We start from the raw sequence: 22,633 nt of genomic DNA, 5'->3' as shown, positions 1-22,633 counted from the left end.
CCTAATACTTCAGGCCTAGTTCATGTGTGCCTCATTCTTGCCTGATAAATAGCCTTATCCCTCTACTAAGCAGGATCCCCAAGAGTCTTTGCTTTGGTTATACAACTGCTGACCCCAGTACAGACCTTGCACTGTGAGGGCTTGTCCATGTGGGATATCCTAGCTGGAAGCCCTTCACCAAAGTCTGCATTTCTCTACATCTCCTTACATGGATTTAGTCTGGAAATTGTGGTTTCCCACTCAAGGAACTCACAATGTATTGGTGGAATGTGTTGGCAACACTTTATCTTACCACTTTTTGTTCTTTGTAAAAAGAAGGACAAAAGGCAAAGAAAGGAATAAAATATAAAAGAAGAGGTAGGAGGGAAATTTCCAATTAAAAGTAACTGTGAACATTGATGGAATAAACTCACCTACAAAACAGAAGCAGATAGCAGAATAGATTAGAAAGAAACATGACCAATGCAGGAATTTGTTTTATTTGACTAAACTTATTTGTAAAAGGATTTTGTTTTCTTTTTTTCAATTGGGGAAGGAGAAACTCCATCCAAATGAGAAGAAAAAAAAAGAAAGAAGACTAAAAGAAAAGCTCATTTTATTTGACTTTTAAGTTAAGAAAGGAAGGAAGGAAGAAAAGAAAAGAAAGAAGGAAGGAAGAGAGAGAGAGAAAGAAAAAGAGAAAGAAAGAGAGTTAGTTGAACTTGTGAGAGTCAGAATGGGTCACATCTCAGATTACATCTCTGCTATGGTCAGAGTCAAATTATAAAGTATATGAGAACCAGGGCAAGTCAAAACTGTATGATTTATTCTCCTTCAATGATTTTATACAGGTGAAATCAGGTTAAAGTGAAGATTAAGGAGGGCCCTAAAAAGGGGTCACAAAAGGGCAATATGTAGCCCAGGGGTGTCACTGCTTAGTTGCCAGTCATGTAGCAACCACAGGACCTGCCCAAAGTGTGGGACTTCCATTAATTGCCCTAATTTGCCCTATCCTACATTGAGCTGTGGTTGTAGGTTTTGGCACTGTTTAGACTACTGCAGGCGGTATTTCAATGGTCTGCTTTCATAACTCTTAATGCTTGTTGACAGTCAACCCATGAAGTTAAGGTTAAACTGGCTGAAGAGAATAGTATACCCTGTTACATCAATCTCCGAGATGGTTGATTTGGTTCTGGGCTGATCCCTGAAATGAAGGTATGGAGCTGAAAGGATCTAAGTCTGCAGAGACTTCCTGGAGTAGTTACAGACTATCAAAATGTCTCAGAGTTGGCTCTTTCAATGAAGTAGAGAGCTACTGTTCCCTTTTAGAGAGGCAACATTGTATAGTGAGAAGACTTGGATTCAAACATTAACTCCTTTGGTGTAAAAGTAACTAAATTACCAATTCCAACACAATTTGAAATCAGCTAGTGAATCAGAAAGGGCCCTCTACTAGGTAATAGGAAGCCTAATTGTAAATTTTAGTTTAGCCAGTAATTTATATGGTCTCATACAGGTCCCTTGACTGCTGATTCTACTTCCTATATAAATGTCTATATTTCATAAGTTTCAAGATATCAGTGAACTTGGATAGGAAAAAAGTTGCATCTTTATTTTTGCTAAACTTCTGAAATTTATTAAATCCTTCAATTATTTAAAAACATTATTCTGAAAAACAACATGAAACAAAAAAAAGGGTAAGCTCTCTTCTTAGTGACAATGAAATTTGTGTGATAGGTGAAACCTATAGACAATAAGAAGTTTCAGTTAAGTAGATATGCTGGTGGGTTATATACCAAAAAGGTTCTACAGATTCATAATTCTACCAGCAATGAATGTTTATTTCTCCTTCTGCATAAAACTACCACATTTGAGTTTCTTGGTTTTTAACTAATTTTCGCCAGTTTGATGGATTTTGGTAGTACCACCAATATTATTTTAATTTGTGTCTCTGATTACTTGTTAAGTTACTTTTTTAATGGTTATTTTAAAAATGTGTGTTTCTTCTTTTAAAATTGACTCTTTATATCCTTTGATTAATTTGTCCATTGTAGACTGGAAGTTGCCATTGTGCATTTTTAAGAGGTCCTTATGTAGATTAGATAATAAATTTTTATCACTTATTTACCTAAGTTCTCATAACTCATTTGCCATAAATTTTTAAAAACTGTTTTTTGCTTTTCTCATTTAAAGTTAGAGTCTCATATTACTTTTGTTTCCTTAAGAGCTCTAGATCCAGCTTCCTTGCTTCCCTATCCTTTTCTCTGTCATCCCCTTTTTTTTCTCTCTCTTTCAGGACAGAATCCCCATCTGGGATTTCTGGTTTTAATTTCTTATTTAGTGGGCCTAAAATCTCAGTCCTTTAGGAATAGCCTAAGTTCCTCTCCCTCCTACTCCACTGACCCTCTCGTCTCCCATCTTACTCACTTCCAAATTAGTTGGTTCTAATTACTTAAATTGATCAGAGATATGTAACCTCTTCATACTTAATTATTGTATCAAGTTTCTTTCCATTCAAGAAGGGTTCATAGGATTTGAGGGAATGAGAGGGGTTATATAGTCCAAACTTTTATAGTTTAGGGATAATGAAACTGAGGCCAAGTAACATGCCCAAGACCACATTCACACTGTTGTAGAGTCAGGATTTGAATCCAGATCCTCTAGTTCTAAACCCAATGTTCTTTTAAGACTTTGTATAGGTTAAATTTCTATATAAATATGAGCTGCTGTTGCTGCTGATAAGAATATAGGATTTAGGAATTTATACATTTTTGGAACTTTCCAAAATATTTCCTCATGAAAGTTGAGAGTGTCCTATAATTTGGTATAATGACATAATGTGAAATGGCTCAGCTGCCATTTCTCATGCAGCTATTACAAAAGGATATTTACCATTAGATTTTATGACTTGGAATTTTAAGATGCAGAGCAGTTATTGCAATGTGCACTCATGCAAACCCCATGATAATGTGTTGTCTCAGATGACTGGAAGGGGATGACATTGCCCCATTGAAACAAAATTTTCACTAGAAAGGATACTTAATGGTGGATAGAAAGCAGGATTGATCTGGTTTGCCCTCTGGTAGCTTCTTGCCTTTTTAAAAATAGAATTTCATTTCATTTCAAGATCCATAGTCATTCCATTCCACCTCATTCTCCTCCTTCTCATACCCACTTGAGAAAACCAAAAAAAAAATATTGTAAATATATACAGTCATATAGTACCTTGGGTATTTTCACAGACAGAACCAAGCATTTTTTACTATCTATAATGATTTTAAAAGAAATATTTCTTTTTATCTCTTCTTGCTAGATTTTGTTGGTAATAAAAAAAATGTTGATATGTATGGGTTTATTTTATATCCTATAACTTTGTTGAAGTTGTTGTTTCAGTTAGATTTTAAATTGATTCTCAATAGTTTTCTAGATAAGTTATTGCACTATTTGCAAAAAGTGATCATTTTGTTTCCTTTTCAATAAATGAAACCATAAAGGTTATTTATTCAACTTCTTTTTCTTATCTTATTTCTTGTTTGTTTTATTGTGGAGCTAACATTTCTAGCACCATAATGAATAGTAATGGCAATAATGGATATCCTTGCATTATCCCTGATCTTATTTGGGAAGGCCTCTGATTTATCCTCATTACAAATATTGTTGGTTCTTTGTTTAAGATAGATACTATCCACATGTTCAACATATATTGGAATACTTTCCATCTAGGGGTGGGGTGAGGGAAGGAAGGGAAGGAAAAAATTTGGAACACAAGATATACAAGGGGGAATGTTGAAAATTATCTATGTATATGTTTTGAAAATAAAAAGCTTTAATAAAAAATGCATAAAAGAGACACTGTAAAAGATAGATACTATATATCATGTTAAGGAAAGCTTCATTTATTCATTTTCAGGAATGGGTGTTGTATCTTATAGAAAATCTTTTCTGTGTCTATTGATATATGATTTTTATTATTAAAATGATCAATTATGTTTATTGCTTTCATAATATAAAACTAGTTCCACATTCCTGGTATAAATCTAGCCTGGTTAGAATACATAATCTTGGTGACACATTACTGTGGTCCTTGCTAATATTTAATTTTAAATTTTTTTATCAATAATCAAGTCAACATACTAAAAAATAGAGACATTACCTTGCCAACAAAGGTCCATATTATCAAAGCTATGGTTTTTCCAGTAGAAATATAAGCTTTGAGAGTCACACTATTAAGAAAGCGAAGTGCTACAGAATCGATGTTTTCAAATTATAGTGCTGGAGAAGACTTTGTTATCCTGTGGACAATAAGGATATCAAAACAAATAATTAAAGAAATTAATTATGACCACTCATTGGAAGGATAAATCTTGAAGTTGAAACTTCAATACTTTGACTAAAAAATGAGAAGGTAGAACTCCCTAGTGTTGGAAAAGATTGGAGACCAAAGGAAAATGGGGAAGCAAAGAAAGCAATGGCAGAGGATGAGGTGCATAGATAGTGTCATGGAAGCAATGAATATATGCTTAAATGGACTTCAGGAAATAGTGGAGAACAGAAGGGCCTGGTGTGCAATGAGTCCATGAGGTACAAGTGAACATATGACTTGTTCATTCATTGGTGACATTGATCTAAAGTTTTCTTTCTTTATTTTAATTCTCCTTTTAGGCATGAAGACCACATTTATGTCATAGAAGGAATTAAGGAACCCTTTTTTCCCCTATTTTTCAAATAGTTTATGTAATATTGATATTCATTTTTTTATGTTTGTAGAGTTTTCTTATAAATCCACCTGGACCTGGGATTCAATTTTTTTTTCTAAAATAACATTATTTAAATATTCTATTGCCCATTTTCCCTATTCCTATCATGATAACCTGGGAGATTTTTAAAAATATTGATGTATTTCATTTGGGTTATCAGCTTCATTAGCAAATAGTTGGGTAAAATAGCCCTTTATAATTTGTTTTTCCATCATTAGTTGTGAATCCACATTTCCCATTTTTGATACTGGTAATTCACTTTTCTCTCTTTTCATAAATAAAGCTAGGCAGTGATTTATCTATTTTATACTTACTTTTTTATTAATCCAATGGAGGTTTTTTTTTTCATTTTTCTTAATTTCTTGTTTTCCAGAATTCTTATTTTGGTGTTTATTTGGGGTTGTTTAATTTGTTGAAGAACTAGAAAACTAAAAACTGGAAATCTTGGTTTCTTAGTTGTACATCCAATTCATTGATCTGATTTTTCTTTTTAATTAATAAAGGTTATATAGAAATATAAAATTTCTCCTAAGTGCTGCTTTGGCAATTATTTTAGCCTGCTGTCTCATCATTGTCTTAATTCTATGATTTGTCCTTTGATCTGTACATTCTTTAAGACTTAGTTATTTGGTCTCCAATTAATTTTTAATTTTTACCTTAAAAATCTTTTCTTGAACATAATTTTATTAGATTATGGTCCATAAGTGATATTTCTAATTTTCTGCATTTGTCATATCTTTCAGGAATGTTCTAGCTATATGTGGTTTTTTGTTTATTTGTTTGTTTTTTATTTCTGACTTTCACAGGATTGAATCCCAGGGACTCCTACAATTCCTTCCTTAGCTTGTTTTGTACTATTTGGTTTACTTATTCTGTATATATGAACTCAAGCAAGTCATTTAACCTTTCCCTATTTATGTTCTTGTCCCTAAAATAAGGATAATAATTCTCACCCACCGCTCACGTCATTTAATTGGATGTTCTTCTACTCCCAACATGACATAAATTCCTAAAACTTAGAATCATTTACTTGTAATCTTAAGAATATTGCAAAAAATTTTTACTTAGTATGACAATTCCTTGTAAGGGTGGTGTAGTCATAGGGTTAAATTACTAAAAAGAATTTCATACACTAAAGATAGGTCTAGTTTTTCCTGGGGTGTGGTGGAGGGGTTGCAGGAGGGTACTATTTCTTGTCAAACTGCTTTCTCACTTGGGAAACATTTAAAGAGAAAAGAAAATAGGTTTTATTTCTGGAAACCATGCCCTGTGTATTATTCATTTCCAGAAATAGGTTACTTTTTGTGTCTTTCTTGCATCTTTCCTTGGGAGGATGCCAAACTTTGTGGAAGGCAGGGATCTGTGATCGTAATGTTATTTTTGAAGTGTCATTAAAAAACAATCTTAATTAAAAATTACCCATTTGTGTTGGAATTTGTGTTGGAAAGATAATAATTATTAAAGATGGCTTACAATTATAATAGAATCATATACTCTTAAAATAGTGGGGATCCCAGAAGATACTAGTTTGGTTTTTTATGGTAATAGCTTTTTATTTTTCAAAATACATGCAAAGAAAATTTTCACCATATACCGTTGCAAAACCCTGTATTACAAATGTTTCTTCCTCCCTTCCCCCTCCAAGATAGCAACCAATCTAATATAGGTTAAATATGTGAAATTCTTCTAAGCATATTTCCACATTTATCATTCTGTTTAAGAACAACCAGATTAAAAGGGGAAAAAATGAGAAGGAAAAAACAAGCAAGCAAACAACAAAAAAATTGAGCTTTTTAATATATAATATGCTGTGATCCACATTCAGTCCCCATAGTTCTCTCTCTGGATGCAGATGACTCTCTCCATCACAAATCTATTGGAATGTGCATTAGAATAGAAATATTAGAATTCTTCTCTATAATATGCTTAATCTCTTATAATATGCTTAATTATCTACCTATCATGTGAAGACATCTATTGAAAGGTAATGATTTATAATTGCTTCCCAGGGCAGCTCATTTCATTTTGAATATCTCTAATTGTTAGAAAGTTTTTTTTCTTTTATATGTAGCTAAAATCTAACTCTTCTTCAATTTCCCCATACTATTCCTGGCCTCTGGGACCAGACAAAACAGTTTAAACTACCCCTTGACTCTCTGCTCTCTTTAGGTCATATTTGAAATGTTGTGTTCAGTTATGATAACTCGGGAAGTACTCTGATAAACTTTGTAGCATTCAAAGAAAGATATAGTAGTGTGTAAAATTTGTTTTATGTTAGGATCAGTTAAAAGAACTATGTATATTCACCCTTAGGAAGAGAAAACATGGGGCAGGGGAGAGAGAAGCATAGTAACTGTTTTTTTATGTTTGGAGAGCAGTAACATGGAAGAAGGATTAAATTTATTCTGTTTGTTCTCAGAAAATATAACTTAAAAACAATAAATGGATAATGTGAAAGAAGTAAATATGGCCTAGATGTAGATTCAGCTTGGATCTTACATGTCTCTTCTACTTCCCACTTTGATCTAGATTTTGTGTATCTTATTTGGAGTCATTAATTATGTAGCTCTTAGCTTATATTCCTATCCTGACATTTATTGCCAAACAATACATGAAATATGAATACAACAGCAAAAAAATAAGTCATAGAGAAATGAAATTAGTAGAATAAAAAAAAAACCATCCTGTATACCCAACATACAAATTTATATAATTTCCAATACTGTCCCAAATGGGAAAATGGAATAGAAACTTCTAGTTTCTAGTGATAAGGAGGTGGGGAAGAGTCTTACAGAAGGGTGAGGAATAATTCCATGGGTTATGGACATATAGCAAAAGGAAAATCAGTCTCCTGCCTCCTCTGAATGTAGTCTTAGGATGACCTTGAGCAAGCTGGAATTCTGTGATAAGTCTTGAAGATAATTAGGTTGGCTAGGGAATCATTAGTATTCTTCCTGGGTTTCTTTTTGTCTCTTCTTTCTTTTAAAATTATGGCAGGACTACTTTATATTTCTGTTTCATTTGGTATTCCTTTTTACAGATTAGCTAGAGCTTCTAATTCTAAGAGGCAAAGTTGATCTTATAAGTATGAGAGATGGATGGTTTAATAGCCATGGTTCATGAAGGGGAAATTTTATTGGCTCTCATGTGAGGAAATCTAGGAACCAAAGACAAGCAAAACATAGTTGATGCTAGTTGGATCAAAACTGATGGAGAAGAAAAAAGTTGTAGTCTCACCAAAATATAATGAATTTTATACAGAAAGAAGAGGGAATTGCTAAGTATTTGAGGAAACAGATCATAATCCTGGCCCAGACAACATGTAGTTTTGATGGGGGACTTCAGTTATTCACACATCTGCTGAAACTCTTTGCCAAAAGCAGAGTAACTAATAATTTCCTAAATTTGCTTTAATGATAATTTCATTTTTTAGTGGTAGAGAAATCACCTTCAAAAGTAGAAGAATCTGTATAGATTGTTTCCTATAAAAAAACAAACCAGGTTTTGCACAAAGATCCTAGGGAAAGAATGAGGGGAAGGGATGGATTAGAGTCATTATTGATAATTGGTTGATTCTCTTTCTTTTGGCTTTTCATTTTTTAACTTGGCAACAAATTCAGTGGAAATAAGCATTTATTTAGTCCTGGTATTCTGTAGACTTTGTATGTGAGAATATCTATTCTTAGATAAAATGCAATCTCCTATATTTGACATTTAAAATCTTTCATAGTCTGATTCTAGCCTGTCTTTGCAGACATTCTTTTCCCTTCTACCTTCTACCTTCTAGTCAAACTGATCTACTTCCTTTGCTTTAATACAATATTGGGATATTACCCTTTATTCCTTTGCATAGCAGTTTCCCAATGGTAATAATGCATTACCTTCTTACTCTGTCTTCTCAGAATTTCTTGCTTTCTTCAAGGCTGAACTCAAGTTCCCATTTTTTACACTTCCAATTATTTATCTTCTATCTCTGAAATTATTTTTTATATTGTCAGTATTTACTTATTTATGTAGATTGTAAACCCCTTAAGGTTGGAGACTATTTTCATTAGATCTATGTACCCCCAGTACCTGAACATTTGTTGTTGTTATATCATTTCAGTCTTGTGCATCTCTTTTGACCCCATTTGAGATTTTCTTGGTAAAGATACAAAAATGGTTTGTCTTTTTTTTTCCTCTAGCCCATTTTAGAGATGAAGAGCTGAGGCAAACCAGGCTAAATGACTTACCCAGGGTCAAACAACTAATTGTCTGAGACCAGATTTGAACTCAGGAAAAGGAGTCTTCCTGCTTTGAGATACAGAGTTCTATTCAGTACCCCACTTAGCTGACCCATGCTTGCATGTAGCCAGTATCTAATAGATATTTATTGAATTGAATCAACAAAGGAAAATTAGTTTTGGATCTGATTCTCCCCAGTAAAGAATGGAGTAGAAATGGTAGGAAGTGACTTTATCTTAGAGTTTGGAAAAGAGGAGAGGAAATATGTGAATTATCTTACATACAACCTATGTTTACAGAAAGCAGATTTCAAAAGGTCCAGAAAAAGAATAGGTAAAATTACAGAAGAGATATAAACCCAGAAGATTATGAGAAACTTTCAGGAATGAAATTCTAGGAACACAAGAAGAAAGAATTGTGGTGAAATGAAAGTTGAGGTGTTATTCAAAGAGATAGATGTGGCTGCACAGAGAAGTCCTTGAATTATTTAGATTTTTAAAAGACCTTTGCAGGTGGGATCATGGGAACAGATGATAATGAATATGAAAGCATGGCAAAATTCTATAAGAATGGTATCAGGAACACTAATGCTCAAGATGAATTGTGGCTTAAAAAAAACTAATTGTAACAAAAAGATTTTTTTAAGGTTTAGTAGGGAAAGAAGGAGAACTGAAGGACCACTTCTTAGTTTGAATGCTGAGAGTTAATGATGGAAGAAAGACATAGCTGCTCAATCCTTATTTTCTGCTTTCTTTGCTAATGAGAATGATCTTTGGACTGGAAATATAGGACAAAATGACTAATAAGGAATTTATTCTTATAAATAGAGATAATAAAAGAATAACTGATTGCTCCTAACTGATTGCTCCAGATGAGTCCAAGTCATTTGACTAGGGATGAATTGTATCTCAGAGTATGGAAAAAATGTAGATGTGGTTGGAAGACATTATCACTGGTCTTTTAAAGATCATAGAATAAAAAATGCTACTCATTTCCAGAAAGAGAACTAATGGACTGAGTGCAGATAGAAGCATATGTTTTTATTCTATGTTTCTTGCTTTTTGTTTTATTTTTTTTTTTTGTAACATGGCTTATATAAAAGAGGGGAGGTCACAGAGGAGAGAATAATAAATATCTTAGGGGAGAAAAAGAAGAAAAAAGAAGGAGGAGGAGGAGCATATTCAAACAATAGGCCAATGAACATAACTTCAATTCTTTAAAAATTTTTTTTAAATTATTATTATAGTTTTTTATTTACAAAATGTATGCATGGGTAATTTTTCAACACTGACCCTTGCAAAACCTTCTGTTCCAACTTTTCCCCTCTTTCCCCCCACTCTCTCCCTTAGATGGCAGGTAATCCAATATATGTTAAATATGTTAAAGTATATGTTGAAACCAATATATGTATACATATTCATACAGTTATCTTGCTGCACAAGAAAAATTGGATTTAGAAAGAAAGAAAAAAACCTGAGAAGGAAAACAAAAATGCAAGCAAACAATAACAGAAAAAGTGGAAATTCTACGTTATTATCCACACTCATTTCCCATAGTTCTCTCTCTCTGGATGTAGCTGACTCTCTTCATTACTAAACAATTGGAACTCGTTTAAATCATCTCATTGTTGAAGAGAACCACAGCCATCAGAATTGATCATTGTATAATTTTGTTGTTGCTGTGTATAATGATCTCCTGGTTCTGCTCATTTCACTTAGCATCAATTCATGTAAGTCTCTCCAGGTCTCTCTGAAATCATCCTGTTGGTCATTTCTTACAGAAAAATAATATTCCATAACATTCATATACCATAACTTATTCAGCCATTCTTCAATTGATGGACATCCATTCAGTTTCCAGTTTCTAGCCACTACAAAAAGAGCTGCAGCAAACATTTTTGCACATGTTGGTCCCTTTCCCTTCTTTAAGATCTCTTTGGGATAGTAACACTGCTGGATCAAAGGATATGCACAGTTTGATAACTTTTTGAACATAGTTCCAAATTACTCTCCAGAATGGTTGGATTTGTTCACAATTCCACCAACAATGTATCAGTGTCCCAGTTTTCCCACATCCCCTCGAATATTCGCCATTATCGTTTCCTGTCATCTTAGCCAATTGGAGAGGTGTGTAGTAGTATCTCAGAATTGTCTTAATTTGCATTTCTCTTATCAATAATGATTTGGAACACCTTTTCATATGCCTAGAAATATAACTTCAATTCTTGATGCAAGTTTGGAATGTACTATTAAAAAGATGAGTGGCAAATCTAGAAAAGGAAATAGTCATCAAAAAGAGCTAGCATGTCTTCATCAAGAACAGATCATAGCATACTAAGCTTTTTTATTTGTTATTAATTTGATTGAAATATTATTCAACTTTTAATTAATTGAAAAGGTCACTAAAGCTGTAAAACAGGAGAGTGCTATTAAAATTTCCCTTGATTTTAACAAGGTGTTTGATAAAGTCTCTCTTCCTACTATTGTTTTTAGTCCTTTTATCCTACATTTCTCAGTTTTAATTACATTTTCATTGTCAGAGAAAGCAGAAAAATAACTTCTTCCGTCATTAACTCTCAACATATTTGTGATCCATAATTAGAAGGATTTGGAAGTGGTCAAATGGCCAGACTCTAAATTGTCATGAATCATTTGATGTAAACTTACAAAAATTATAAATTATAAAAATATAAAAATTACTACAGTAGAGTGTCTCAGAATATTTGTGATTGTTCTTATGATATTTAATATTCTGTGACTTAGATAAAAACATAAGCAATGTACTTTTCAAATTTACAGAACTAGGCAGAATAGAAAATACATTGGGAGAGAGAGTTGATAGCTAGAAACTTGTCAGGCTATAATATTGGGCTGAATTGAATAGCTAAAATTCAGTAGGATAACTGTTAAACCTTACATGTGATGTAAACAAATATTGATATCATAAGTATAAAATAGAGCCAAGTGTGACTAAAAGTTCATCTGAAGAAAATCAAGAGGATTCTGACAAGAAGGGCTTAGCAACCAAAAATAACAAAGCACCATTTCCACTGTACTCTGCCCTGCTCAGGCAACATTGGGAATGCTGTGGCAATTCTGAGATCTACATTTAAAAGAAGAAATAATAATGAGGAGAGTACTCAGAATTTGGCAACCAGGATGCCATAAAAAGATCATTTGAAGGAACCAGGAATGTTTAGCATAGAAAAGAGAATATTGAAGAGGTACATGATAGAAGTTTTCAAATAATTGAAAGCTATGTAAAGGATTTGACTTGTTATGTTTGGACTCACAAAACAGAACTAAGAACAATAGAAGGAATTGGCAAAGATGCAAATTTTGGTTGGATATAATTGAAAATTTAACAATCAGAGCTATCCTAAAATAGAATAGGCTGCCTCAAGAGGTCATGAGTTTCCCCTTACTTGAGGTCTTTTAACAAAGACTGGATGATCATTTGTTAGGTATGCTGCAAGAGGAATTAATTTTTAGGAATGGGTTGGACCAGATGGTCTCTGCAGTTCCTTTCAACAAAGATATTCTATGATTCCATGAACCTTTTGGGTTGCCTCAACCATCTTCTCTCTTCTTTAGTCAAAGACTAGATGATTACTTATTAAATATGTTATAGTGGAGATTTTTATTAGGTACAGATTGGTCTAGATAGATGGCCTCTGAGATCTCTTTCAATGGAAATTCTAAGATTGTGTAAACCCTTTCCCACATGATTGCTCTTCATATACTTAAAGAGGTATCATGTCCTCCTCCTCCTCTAAACTAAATGTCCCCAGTTCTTTTGATAGCTTTTCAAATAAAATGCTCTTGAAGTCTTTTGCTATATGAAGTCTTTTGCTATATTTGTTACTATCCTCTGGATAAATTCTAGCTTGTCTGTAGGGTGGCAAGAACTAAACAATGTGGTATCTGGTACTAAACATAATTTACCAGATATCATCTGACTCAGGAAGAGTACAGTGGTACTATCATAAGGATGTGATTACTGGAATATGATATAAGTGCTGGAGGTATAAATAAATAGACTGGTGATGACAAATAAGTATTTAGAAATGAGTACACATTTTATTATATACTACACTTTAAATAATGCAAAAACCAATGCATCTTTTTGGAGGCTGCAGTTTTTCAGTCTTTAGACTGTTTGGCCCAATTGTCTTTGCAGAAGTATAAATAAACATGGGGTCAGTGAGGAAAGGTTTAAAGACTGCAATAATTACCACCTCACTGAGTGATTATTGGTGCAGAACAATCCCTTAAACACCTAAGTAGTGGGAGCTTTGAAGCCAGAGGAAATAGAACTGTGCTTATTAAGCTGTAATTAAAATGAAGCCTTTAGTCTGGCCGGGTAAGTTGTCTGTTCTCACCAGGTTAATAGAAATACTTCTTTGAGGCAAAATAAGTAAATCTCGATTGGGAAATGTATTAATAGGTGACATTTATATAGTGAATCACATGTATTATCTAATTTGATTCTCACATTAACTCTAGGATAGTTAGTATGGATATTATTATTCCTATTTTAGGAATGGGGAAAGGGGTACAGAGAGGTTAAGGGAAACATGGTCTCACAATTGATGTTAGAAGTAACATTAGAAGCCTCCCTAAGGCTAAGTTCACCATTCTTCCTTTATTACCACTTTGCCTTAACCTTCTCTGGTAGACTTTTGCAAATAATGATCAATTGTTGCAACCCTTTGTGGTCCTGCTTCCATCTCTCCAAAATCTTGGTTTTCCAAATTTTTTTTCTCAAAACGACCTTTGACTCATAAATCCCCAAAGAAAAATTTCCTATAGTCTATAGACTTATAAACAGTCTATAGAAGACAGATTACAATACACTGACAGTGATTTTCTTCAGAAATGCAAAACTTAAAATGATGAATACAGAGTCAGAAAACTGGGATTTGATTTCTGAACCCATTGCTTGGCACTGGCATAACCTCTATATTTGGGAGAAAATTAACAAAAGCAATGAATTTGTGTCAGTTCTTAACATAGGTGCTAAATAACTTCTAAATGATTAAGGAATAGCTTCTAAATTATCATTGGAAAAAATGATTATAAGAAAACTGTAACAATGGATGGTTTCAGTTTGCCTTCAATTAGCTCTAGATAAATCTAACTTCCCAAAAGAAACAAATAAGAAAAGAGTTAAGAACCTGAATAGAATTTTAGAAAAAAAAAATAGATATGATAGACTTCTGGCACTTATTGAATGGAAAAAGTATAAATATTTCTCAATACCTTTACAAAAAACTGATCAAATCTTTGGACATAAAAACCTCACAAATAAATTCAGAAAAGCAGAAATATTTATATCTTTAATTAATTGCAATATGATAAAATTCTATTAAAGAATATATAAGAAAGTAGGAGAAATATTATATAGAAACCTCTGATAAATTTATAAAAATAAGTCATCCAATTGAAAGTGGCAATTTGGTTTTCTTTTTTTAAAATAAATTTTAGTAATGGTTTACCTATTTTATGGTTACACACACATACACACACACACACACACACACACACACACACACACACTTAGCTTCTAATTTTATTTATTTAGTGGTCTTTTTGCTTTCAGTATTATTAAATTTTCTGTTGATTTGCCAGGATTTTTTTTTTTTGAGGATTAATTGGGGATTTAAAATTTAAGTATGTTCTTTTCCCAGTTTTTTTTTTAGTCTTTTGCGCAATTCATTTATTTGTTCTTTCTTTTTTTATTGATTTAAATCTTTAAAAAAATAAAATTTCCCCTAAGTACTGCTTTGAATACATATCACAGATTTTGGTATATTGTCTCATTGATGTCATTATCTTTAATGAAATGTATTGATTGTTTCAATGATTCATTTTTAGAATCACTGTTTGTTTAAAATTAGATTATTTTATTTCCAATTAATTTTTAATTTATACTTTCAAGGCTCTATATTTAATGAAATTTTTATTGTATTATGGCATAAAATTGATGTAGTTCATATTTCTACTTTTCTACATTTGGTTTGAGGTTTTTAAGCCCTAATACATGGTCAGTTTTGTGAAGGTGCTACATACAGCTAAGAAAAATGATTATTCCTTTCTTTTCCCATTCGGTTTTCTCTGGAAGTTAAGCATGTCTAACTTTCCTAAAATTCTATTCATCTTAATTCTATATTTATCTACTTCTGAGAGATACAATACTCTCATTTGAGTAGTTTTACTATTTATTTCCTCCTCTGATTCATTTAAATTTTCCTTTGAGAATCTGAATGCTATTCTATTTGGTATATATATGTTTAGTGTTGATTTTACTTTGTTGTCTCTAGTACCCTTTTAGAAAAAATGTTGTTTCCTTTATTAACTCTTTCTATTGGGATTTTTGTTTTTTTCCCCTTGAGATCACCCTGCTTTTTACTTCAGTTGAAGCATAATTGATTCTTCTCCTGCCCCTTGTTTTAACTCTTCTGTATCTTTCTGTTTCAACTGTGTCTTTTGTATATTTAAAAATATTACTGGATTCTGGTTTCTAATACATTCTGTTATTTGTTTTCACTTGATGGGTGAGTTTATACCATTCACATTCACTGTTATAATTGCTAACTGTAATTTCCCTCTATTCTATTATCTTCTTATTTTTTTTAACATTCTCCCTCCTCAAAAATATGTTTTATTTCTGACCACTGCCTCCCTTAATCTATCCTGCTTCTTATCACCTCTCCTACCTTTTTTCTTAGCCTTTTTCTCTTTTACTTCCATTTGAGTAAAATGGATTTTCCAATTGTGTGTGTGTGTGTGTGTGTGTGTGTGTGTGTGTATGTGTGTGTGTAAGAGAGAGAGAGAGAAAGAGAGAGAGAGAGAAGAGAGAGAGAGAGAGAGAGAGAAAGAGAAAGAAAGAGAGAGAGAGAGAGAGAGAGAGAGAGAGAGAGAGAGAGAGAGAGAGAAAGAAAGAGAATGAATGTGTATATATGCATTTCCCTTTTAAAACAAGCTCAGGTAAGAGTAAGTTTTAAGTTTTAAGCATTGCCCACTCCTCATACATCATGTTCTCTTCCACTGGAAAAAAAAAAAAACCTTTCTCTTACATGCTTCTTTTATGTGAGATCATTTCCCCCATTCTTTCTCTTTCTTCTCCATTCTTTCAAAATATCCTATTTTCTCAGCCTTCATTTTTCTTTTGAGATCATCTACATAACAGACTAACATTCATGTCCTCTGTCAGCCCTAATGATGATAAAGTTCTTGAGTATCACATATATCATCTTTCCATTCAGATATGTAAATAGATATAGATATAGATATAGATAATACATCTATACAGATATAGAACACACAGAATATTCACAAATAGAATATAGGTAATAGAGATAAAATATATAGATATAAAATATATTTATACATATATGTAAATACAGAATATATCTCTATAGAGATATTTTATAGCTACTATCAATATTTATTTATCTAGTATATCTTTGTAGTAGAAAGTAAGGTTAGAGTGCCTAGCATTATAGTGCCTGACAAATAGTGGGTGTTTAATAAATGCTTGTTGACTTTAATTAAATTACATATTTCTTAAGTAATATTCTTTATGGCATTTATTATACATAGGGCATCAATATGTCTGTGTATGTACACACACATACACTGCAGCTCTTGGTCTTTATCTCCCTTGTAGATTTTCTGACTTCTTTCAAGTCTAGTACCTTTCCTCTGTTAATTATTTTCCATTTGTTTTGTATATATATTATTTGTACATAATTGTCTCTTTTATTAGATTATAAGCTTTCTAAAGCATTTTTATTATATCTCCAGTGCTTGACATATAGTAAGAGCTTGATGATTGTTTCTTAACAGATTGACTTGTACCCATCATGCACTTTTTCTTTGACCTTTGGATTACTTGCAATTTAGATTCTTTAGAGTTTGTGATGTTCTATGATTTGCAACCATATAGCCAGCAGGCAAGCATTTACATTCTAAACAGGGGCTTTTGTGCTAGGGAGAAGTTTGGAATTATTAAAAACAAAACACTATTTCTTGAATGCAAACCAAGTTTTTCTCATTTCCTTGTTAAATTCTTCACTAATTGTCCATTCTCAGTGTTTACATAGATTGAAAAGTTCTAGAGACTGCCCATCGAACTTCATATCACAGTCTAGATTATAGGCATTCTTAATTCCTTTGTTTTTTCCAAGTTGATGGTTAAGCTGACTCTTTTGAGAGATTGTGTATCTTATTTTGGAGCCTTTGCAATGCTCTTAGGCTTGATATAATGAGCATCAAATCATCTATAAATGAGCATACATAGGCATTTACAGTTTGTGTCTTTGTTTTTATGTGTCTCTACATATACTAGCACTGACTTTCATTTTTATGCTATTCTGAAATGCCATTTCCTCTGTGAAACCTTTCCTAATACCCCTGCCATTGTTAATGGCCTCTCCTCCACAAATTAGTGGGAGTTGACTTATGTGTGTGCTAAATTGATTCTTCTAAGTAAAATGTAAAATCTTTGAGTCCAGAAATTAATTTGCTTTGTCTCTGTATAGGCAGTACCTAGCACAATGTCTTCTTTGTAGACAGCAAGCTCTTAATAAATGTTGAATTACATTGAACTTTTACATCTCCTGTTCATGATTTCTAACCTATTAACTTTGAGTGTCTTTTCTGTTGTTCCTAATGTTTTCCTTTTGCTAGTGGAGTTTATGATGCTTGTATACAATGGTACTCCACAATTAGCCTTTGCTAGCCATGATTTTCATTCATTTTCTTTATCCTCAAAATGTTCCCTTTGGATTTCCTGCTTGTATTACAATATACTATTTAGTATTTAGAAAATCCATTTATCATTCACTGCAAACTCTCTGGGTAGACTGACATTCTCTCTTTTTTCATATCTCTAATTATAACACTCATGGTATATATTTGCATAGTTGTCACATAGTTACATTCTCAAAATTTTACAAAGTAGGTAGGGAGAGGCATTAGTTTTCCCATTTACAAAAGAGACATCAATGGCTTAAATAACTTGCCCCAAACCAAAATCTCTATTTAGCAGCATAGGCAAGATAAGAAGACAAATCTCCTGATTCTTAGTCTTATATTCTTTCCACTAGATCATTCTGCTTTCCCCTAATATTAAGCAACTTAATTGTGCCCATTTTCTTTTGTGGATTTAATATCTTCTTCCATTGGGGATTAACTTCACCTTCCTCATCAAGACTTTACCATTCAAGCTTGACTTATAACTTTGCTTTCATTTTTTCCACCTCTAAACTTGATCATCTTCTTCTCCCCTCACTATTCTTCTGGTATACCTCTCCTACTCTTAGCTCCCTACCTTCTTTCCTGAAAAGAGCCTCATATTTTTCCCTTTGGACCTCACTTTCTTAAGTTTATTTTGGCAATTTCTGTTAGCTAGGCCTACATACTTTTCTTGGTCTCATGATCTCGACTATATTATCTGAAACTATACCATAAGTCCTTTAGCATATAGACTTGCACTATTCTTTTAAGTGTTTTATACAATTTAACTGACAAATAAGACACTTCACTGTAATTAACAAAAATGATCATCAATATTGGTCAGATAGAATAAGCATACTATGCTTCCATGATTTCTTTTCTTTTCTTTTCTTTTTTTTTTTGAGACAGGTGGGGGTTAAGTGACTTACCCAGAGTCACACAGCTAATAAGTATTAAGTTTCTGAGGTGGTACTCTATCCACTGTACTATCTAGTTGCCCCTCTTTCATGCTTTTCTAAACAACTCAGGAATCCTGAGACCTTTTCACAGGATCATAGATCAATAACTGGAAAGAATGTTGGATGCCATTTAGTTGAATCCCATCATTTTACTGATAAGGAAATTGAGTCCTAGAGAGATGAAGTGATTTGCTCAAAGTCACATGAGTAGTATCAGAGGTGGGATCTGAAGCCAGGTCCTCTGACCCTGCAGCTAGTGCTATTTCTACTATGTCTATCCAGTCTTCCTATCTAGAAACTCTATGAAAACATTTACACTTCTATTCATGTCTTCCCAAGAATAACTCTAGTAGATGGCAGTTAAGTCCTGTTTCCCTGACTTTATCATTTATTATATTTCCTTGAAGAACTGGGCCATTTTTCTCACATATCTGCATTCTTGCTGGAAATTGAATTACAGCAAGTATTTACAATAATTATATTGAATCAGTAGCATTTGTTTTTATATCAACTATCTTTCCAAATATATTCCTCTCCTGATATATTTAAATTTTTAAAATTGTTTCAAATGTTTTTTTTTCTTTTCACATTGTCACCTGAAAGAAATGCATCTAAATTTCCCTCCTGCTGCTTTCTGTGGTTACCTCTTATCACTACAGTCAATATGGCAAAACTATAATAATGGGAACATTATTCATAGAGGACAACACACATGCACACACACACACACACACACAAATTCTTTAAATATGGCAATCCTGAGAGCAATGTGTTAGAGAATTGTTTACAACTAAGTAACTTACTTGAGTAAGGAAGTTTCCTCTAAACTTCAATATGTAATATAAACAGGAAGGTTTTTTATTCTTATTGTGTAGGTGTCATAGTACAAAGTTTCTCAAACTGTGGGTCTCAACCCCATATGTAGCAGTGGCAAAATTATGATTTATTATCAGTAAATGTGTATAGCTATATAGCCAGGATCATGTAAAAATTTCTCAGGCAAAAAGGAGTCACGAGTGGAAAAAGTTTAAGAAGTCCTGGCATAGTAGATAGTGTACAGATCTGGATTCAGCAAGACTCATCTTCTGAGTTCCCTCAGACACTAACTGGATAACCATGAGCAAGTCACCCAGTTTGCCTCTGTTTCCTCATCTGAAAAGTGAGTTGATGAAGGATATGGCAAATCACTCCAGTATTTTTGTCAAGAAAATCCCAAATGGGGTCATGAAAAGTCAAACATGACTCAACTGATTAAATAATAACCACATATTTCTGCCCACTTTTAAGAATTTTGAAAGACCAATGACTTAGCTCTGTCCATTGTTGTGGACTGGATCTTAACAAAAATCATAATACACTCCTTTACCTCCCACCCTACATATCTGTATATCTATGTATCTATGTATGTATGTCTTTTTCACATGCACACACTATTAAATTTAAGCAAGTTTCTATCCCTGCAAGGTAGCAATTATTTCAGTAAAACATTTATAGTAGCAATATGTCTTTTATGTATTAATTTAAAGCTTTGTCATTTAAAAAAATTCTTTTCCTTAGAAATATGGAAATCCATCAAATGAATTTCTGCTAACCCACTTCCCTTGTTTTTTTTGCCATAGCCACAGAAACATAGATTTGAAATTCTGTGTAGCTTGGGAAAACTTGGAATATCACCAATCTTCTGATACCATTCTAACATGGTCTCCTGGATGGCAAATAAAAACATCCTATTTCAAAAGTTACTGAGCCCCTTTTCAAAATTTTTTTTGACATTTTATGGATTTTTATATTTGTTGACTGCTAAAAAAATGTTTACTATGAAGCCCAGGGAAAGGAATAGGCTCCAAGAAATTGTTAGCAAGATTGGAATCCAGAAACTCAGCATGCTAAGTGAGTCCTGGACATGGCTGTATTTGGATAAACCTCAAGATATCCTAAGCACAGACCAAAAACCATATTGTTTTATAAAAAAGGTGTCTGACTCAAACATTATTTTAGGCCATTGAAAGGCTTTTATTAAAATAAAAAAATCAATAATTATCCAGGAATTAGATAGGGTTCCTCCCTGCTACACACCCTATAGGGCACAAGAGTTTTTCAATTCCTATTAAACAAAGGCAATAAAAGCTTTAGGGCACATTCTATACTAATCCTGGATTCTATCTCTCTTCTTCTTTTTTTTTTTTTTTTTTTTTAGCTTTAATTTTCATTAGCTACATTACAAAGGAAGCAATGATATCATGACTTTAGGTGGAGTACAATGACCCACTTAAGTACAGGAAAAATGAAATTCTTTAGAATAGAACTATATCACTGCTGTGATCTAAGGGGTGTGGGAAGGGATAAGGATGGTAGGGAAATAAGACCAAACTAACTTGTGATTCTAAATGTAACAATTGTTACTCACATTTCCCATAGTTTATTAGATCTATTTAAAGTTACATTTTTTGAACTTCTCCAAATTATTTTTGGTTTTGGTGTCTTCTATTGTGACATATAATATAGCGAAGAATAGAATTCATTAAAGATATACCACAAAACTTAACTGGTAACTATTTCTTAACAGAGATTCGGACCTGTTTTTGCTGGATACCAGAGTGGTATGGGCCTCAGAAGAAGGATGGTTAGAATTTGACATTACTGCTACCAGTAATCTGTGGGTGATGACTCCACAACATAACATGGGACTCCAGTTGAGTGTGGTGACCAGAGATGGTAGGTTGTAGCACAGCATTTATTAAACAGTAAACTTGTGATCTTTGACACTGTTATTTAAAAGGGTTGGTTGTAACAATATTTTTTTCAGTCAATAATCAAGGCTGTTTTTCCCATATTTATCCCATTTTGTAAAATACCTCTGCTTGAAGTATCATAGAGAGATCAGATTACATTCATCAAGTAGGCTGAGCTTGGGCAAGACAGATTTTAAAGTAGAAAAAGAGATGAAAATAATAGAAGAAGAGGTGCAGGAGGCAGAAAGGAATAGAAATTTGATTTCAGGACTCCCAAACAAAATTGGGATGCCATTCTCCCTCCCAAAATATCTTCAATTTGCTCTCCAGGAGAGTCTTTTCTCCCTTTCTAAACTTCCATAGACACTTTAAGCGCTTATTATTAGGGCTTTGTGGTAAGTAACTATGCCTTTAGGTAGGATAGAATATTAAAAAGAAAGAAGATGATATGACTGGTGAGAGAAAATCTTTAGAATTCCCAGGATCATATTTATTAGTACTACAAAGAATCTTAGAAGCCATCTGATCTGACTCCTTAATTTTATTGTTTAGAAAAACTGAGGCCCCAAAAGTGATAAATTGTAGAGGGTCAAACTCTGGAGAAGTATGCTTGAAACAAGCATACCTACAACAAGATGTTAACTCAGTAGAATTGAATGAAATGATGGTTCTCTAGTTCACATATATTAGTACTTAGCATGATGATGTAATGGTTCTCTAGTTCACACATACATAGGCTACTGTAATGATGTGATCATACCAAGGTATTTAAGGGCTGAGAGTGGAAATGAGACATTCCATTTTTGACCATCTTCCTGATGGCTCTCCTGCCTCCTGCACTCCTCCACTAAGATCAAGGCTGGTCCTGAGATCCTTCAGAGAGCTAGCCCTGAAATTACAATAAATCCCACCACTTTTTCATATTATCTGTGTGTTTTGCCCACAATGACATCAATTTTATTAATCAGTGGTAGTGTGAACCCAGAGTCATGATTTCAAGGCTGTTGTTCTACATACTATACTACCACCACTACTCGGGCTAAATAAATGTTAGAAAGTTAAATAGTTTCATTTGTTGCAGTTATCTATTTTAAAGGTATCCAATTGAGTATTAGTATTATTTCTCCCCCAAAATACTTTCCCCTAAATATCCGCTTTTTTGGAACATGGGTGGCCAGTCAGGATAAAGGGCAGAAAGGGGAAGGGGAGAAAATTGTGTAACTGTAAGAATAATTTTACTC

The 22,633-nt window shown here is 33.0% G+C and overlaps 1 protein-coding gene across 1 annotated transcript in view; it reads left to right on the top strand.

The window, feature by feature from the left end:
• The window catches only part of BMP6 (bone morphogenetic protein 6), a 207,841-nt gene that overhangs the window by 162,820 nt on the left and 22,388 nt on the right, over positions 1–22,633 (top strand). The window contains exon 3 of the mRNA XM_051970717.1: positions 21,227–21,375. Coding sequence (XP_051826677.1) covers positions 21,227–21,375 — 149 coding nt within the window. The remainder of the gene's footprint in view (positions 1–21,226; positions 21,376–22,633) is intronic.

Source organism: Antechinus flavipes, chromosome 1 (assembly GCF_016432865.1).
Source record: "Antechinus flavipes isolate AdamAnt ecotype Samford, QLD, Australia chromosome 1, AdamAnt_v2, whole genome shotgun sequence".
Taxonomy (NCBI): domain Eukaryota; kingdom Metazoa; phylum Chordata; class Mammalia; order Dasyuromorphia; family Dasyuridae; genus Antechinus; species Antechinus flavipes.
The sequence above is the reverse complement of the archived record's forward strand: the minus strand, read 5'-3'. Positions and strand labels throughout refer to the sequence as shown.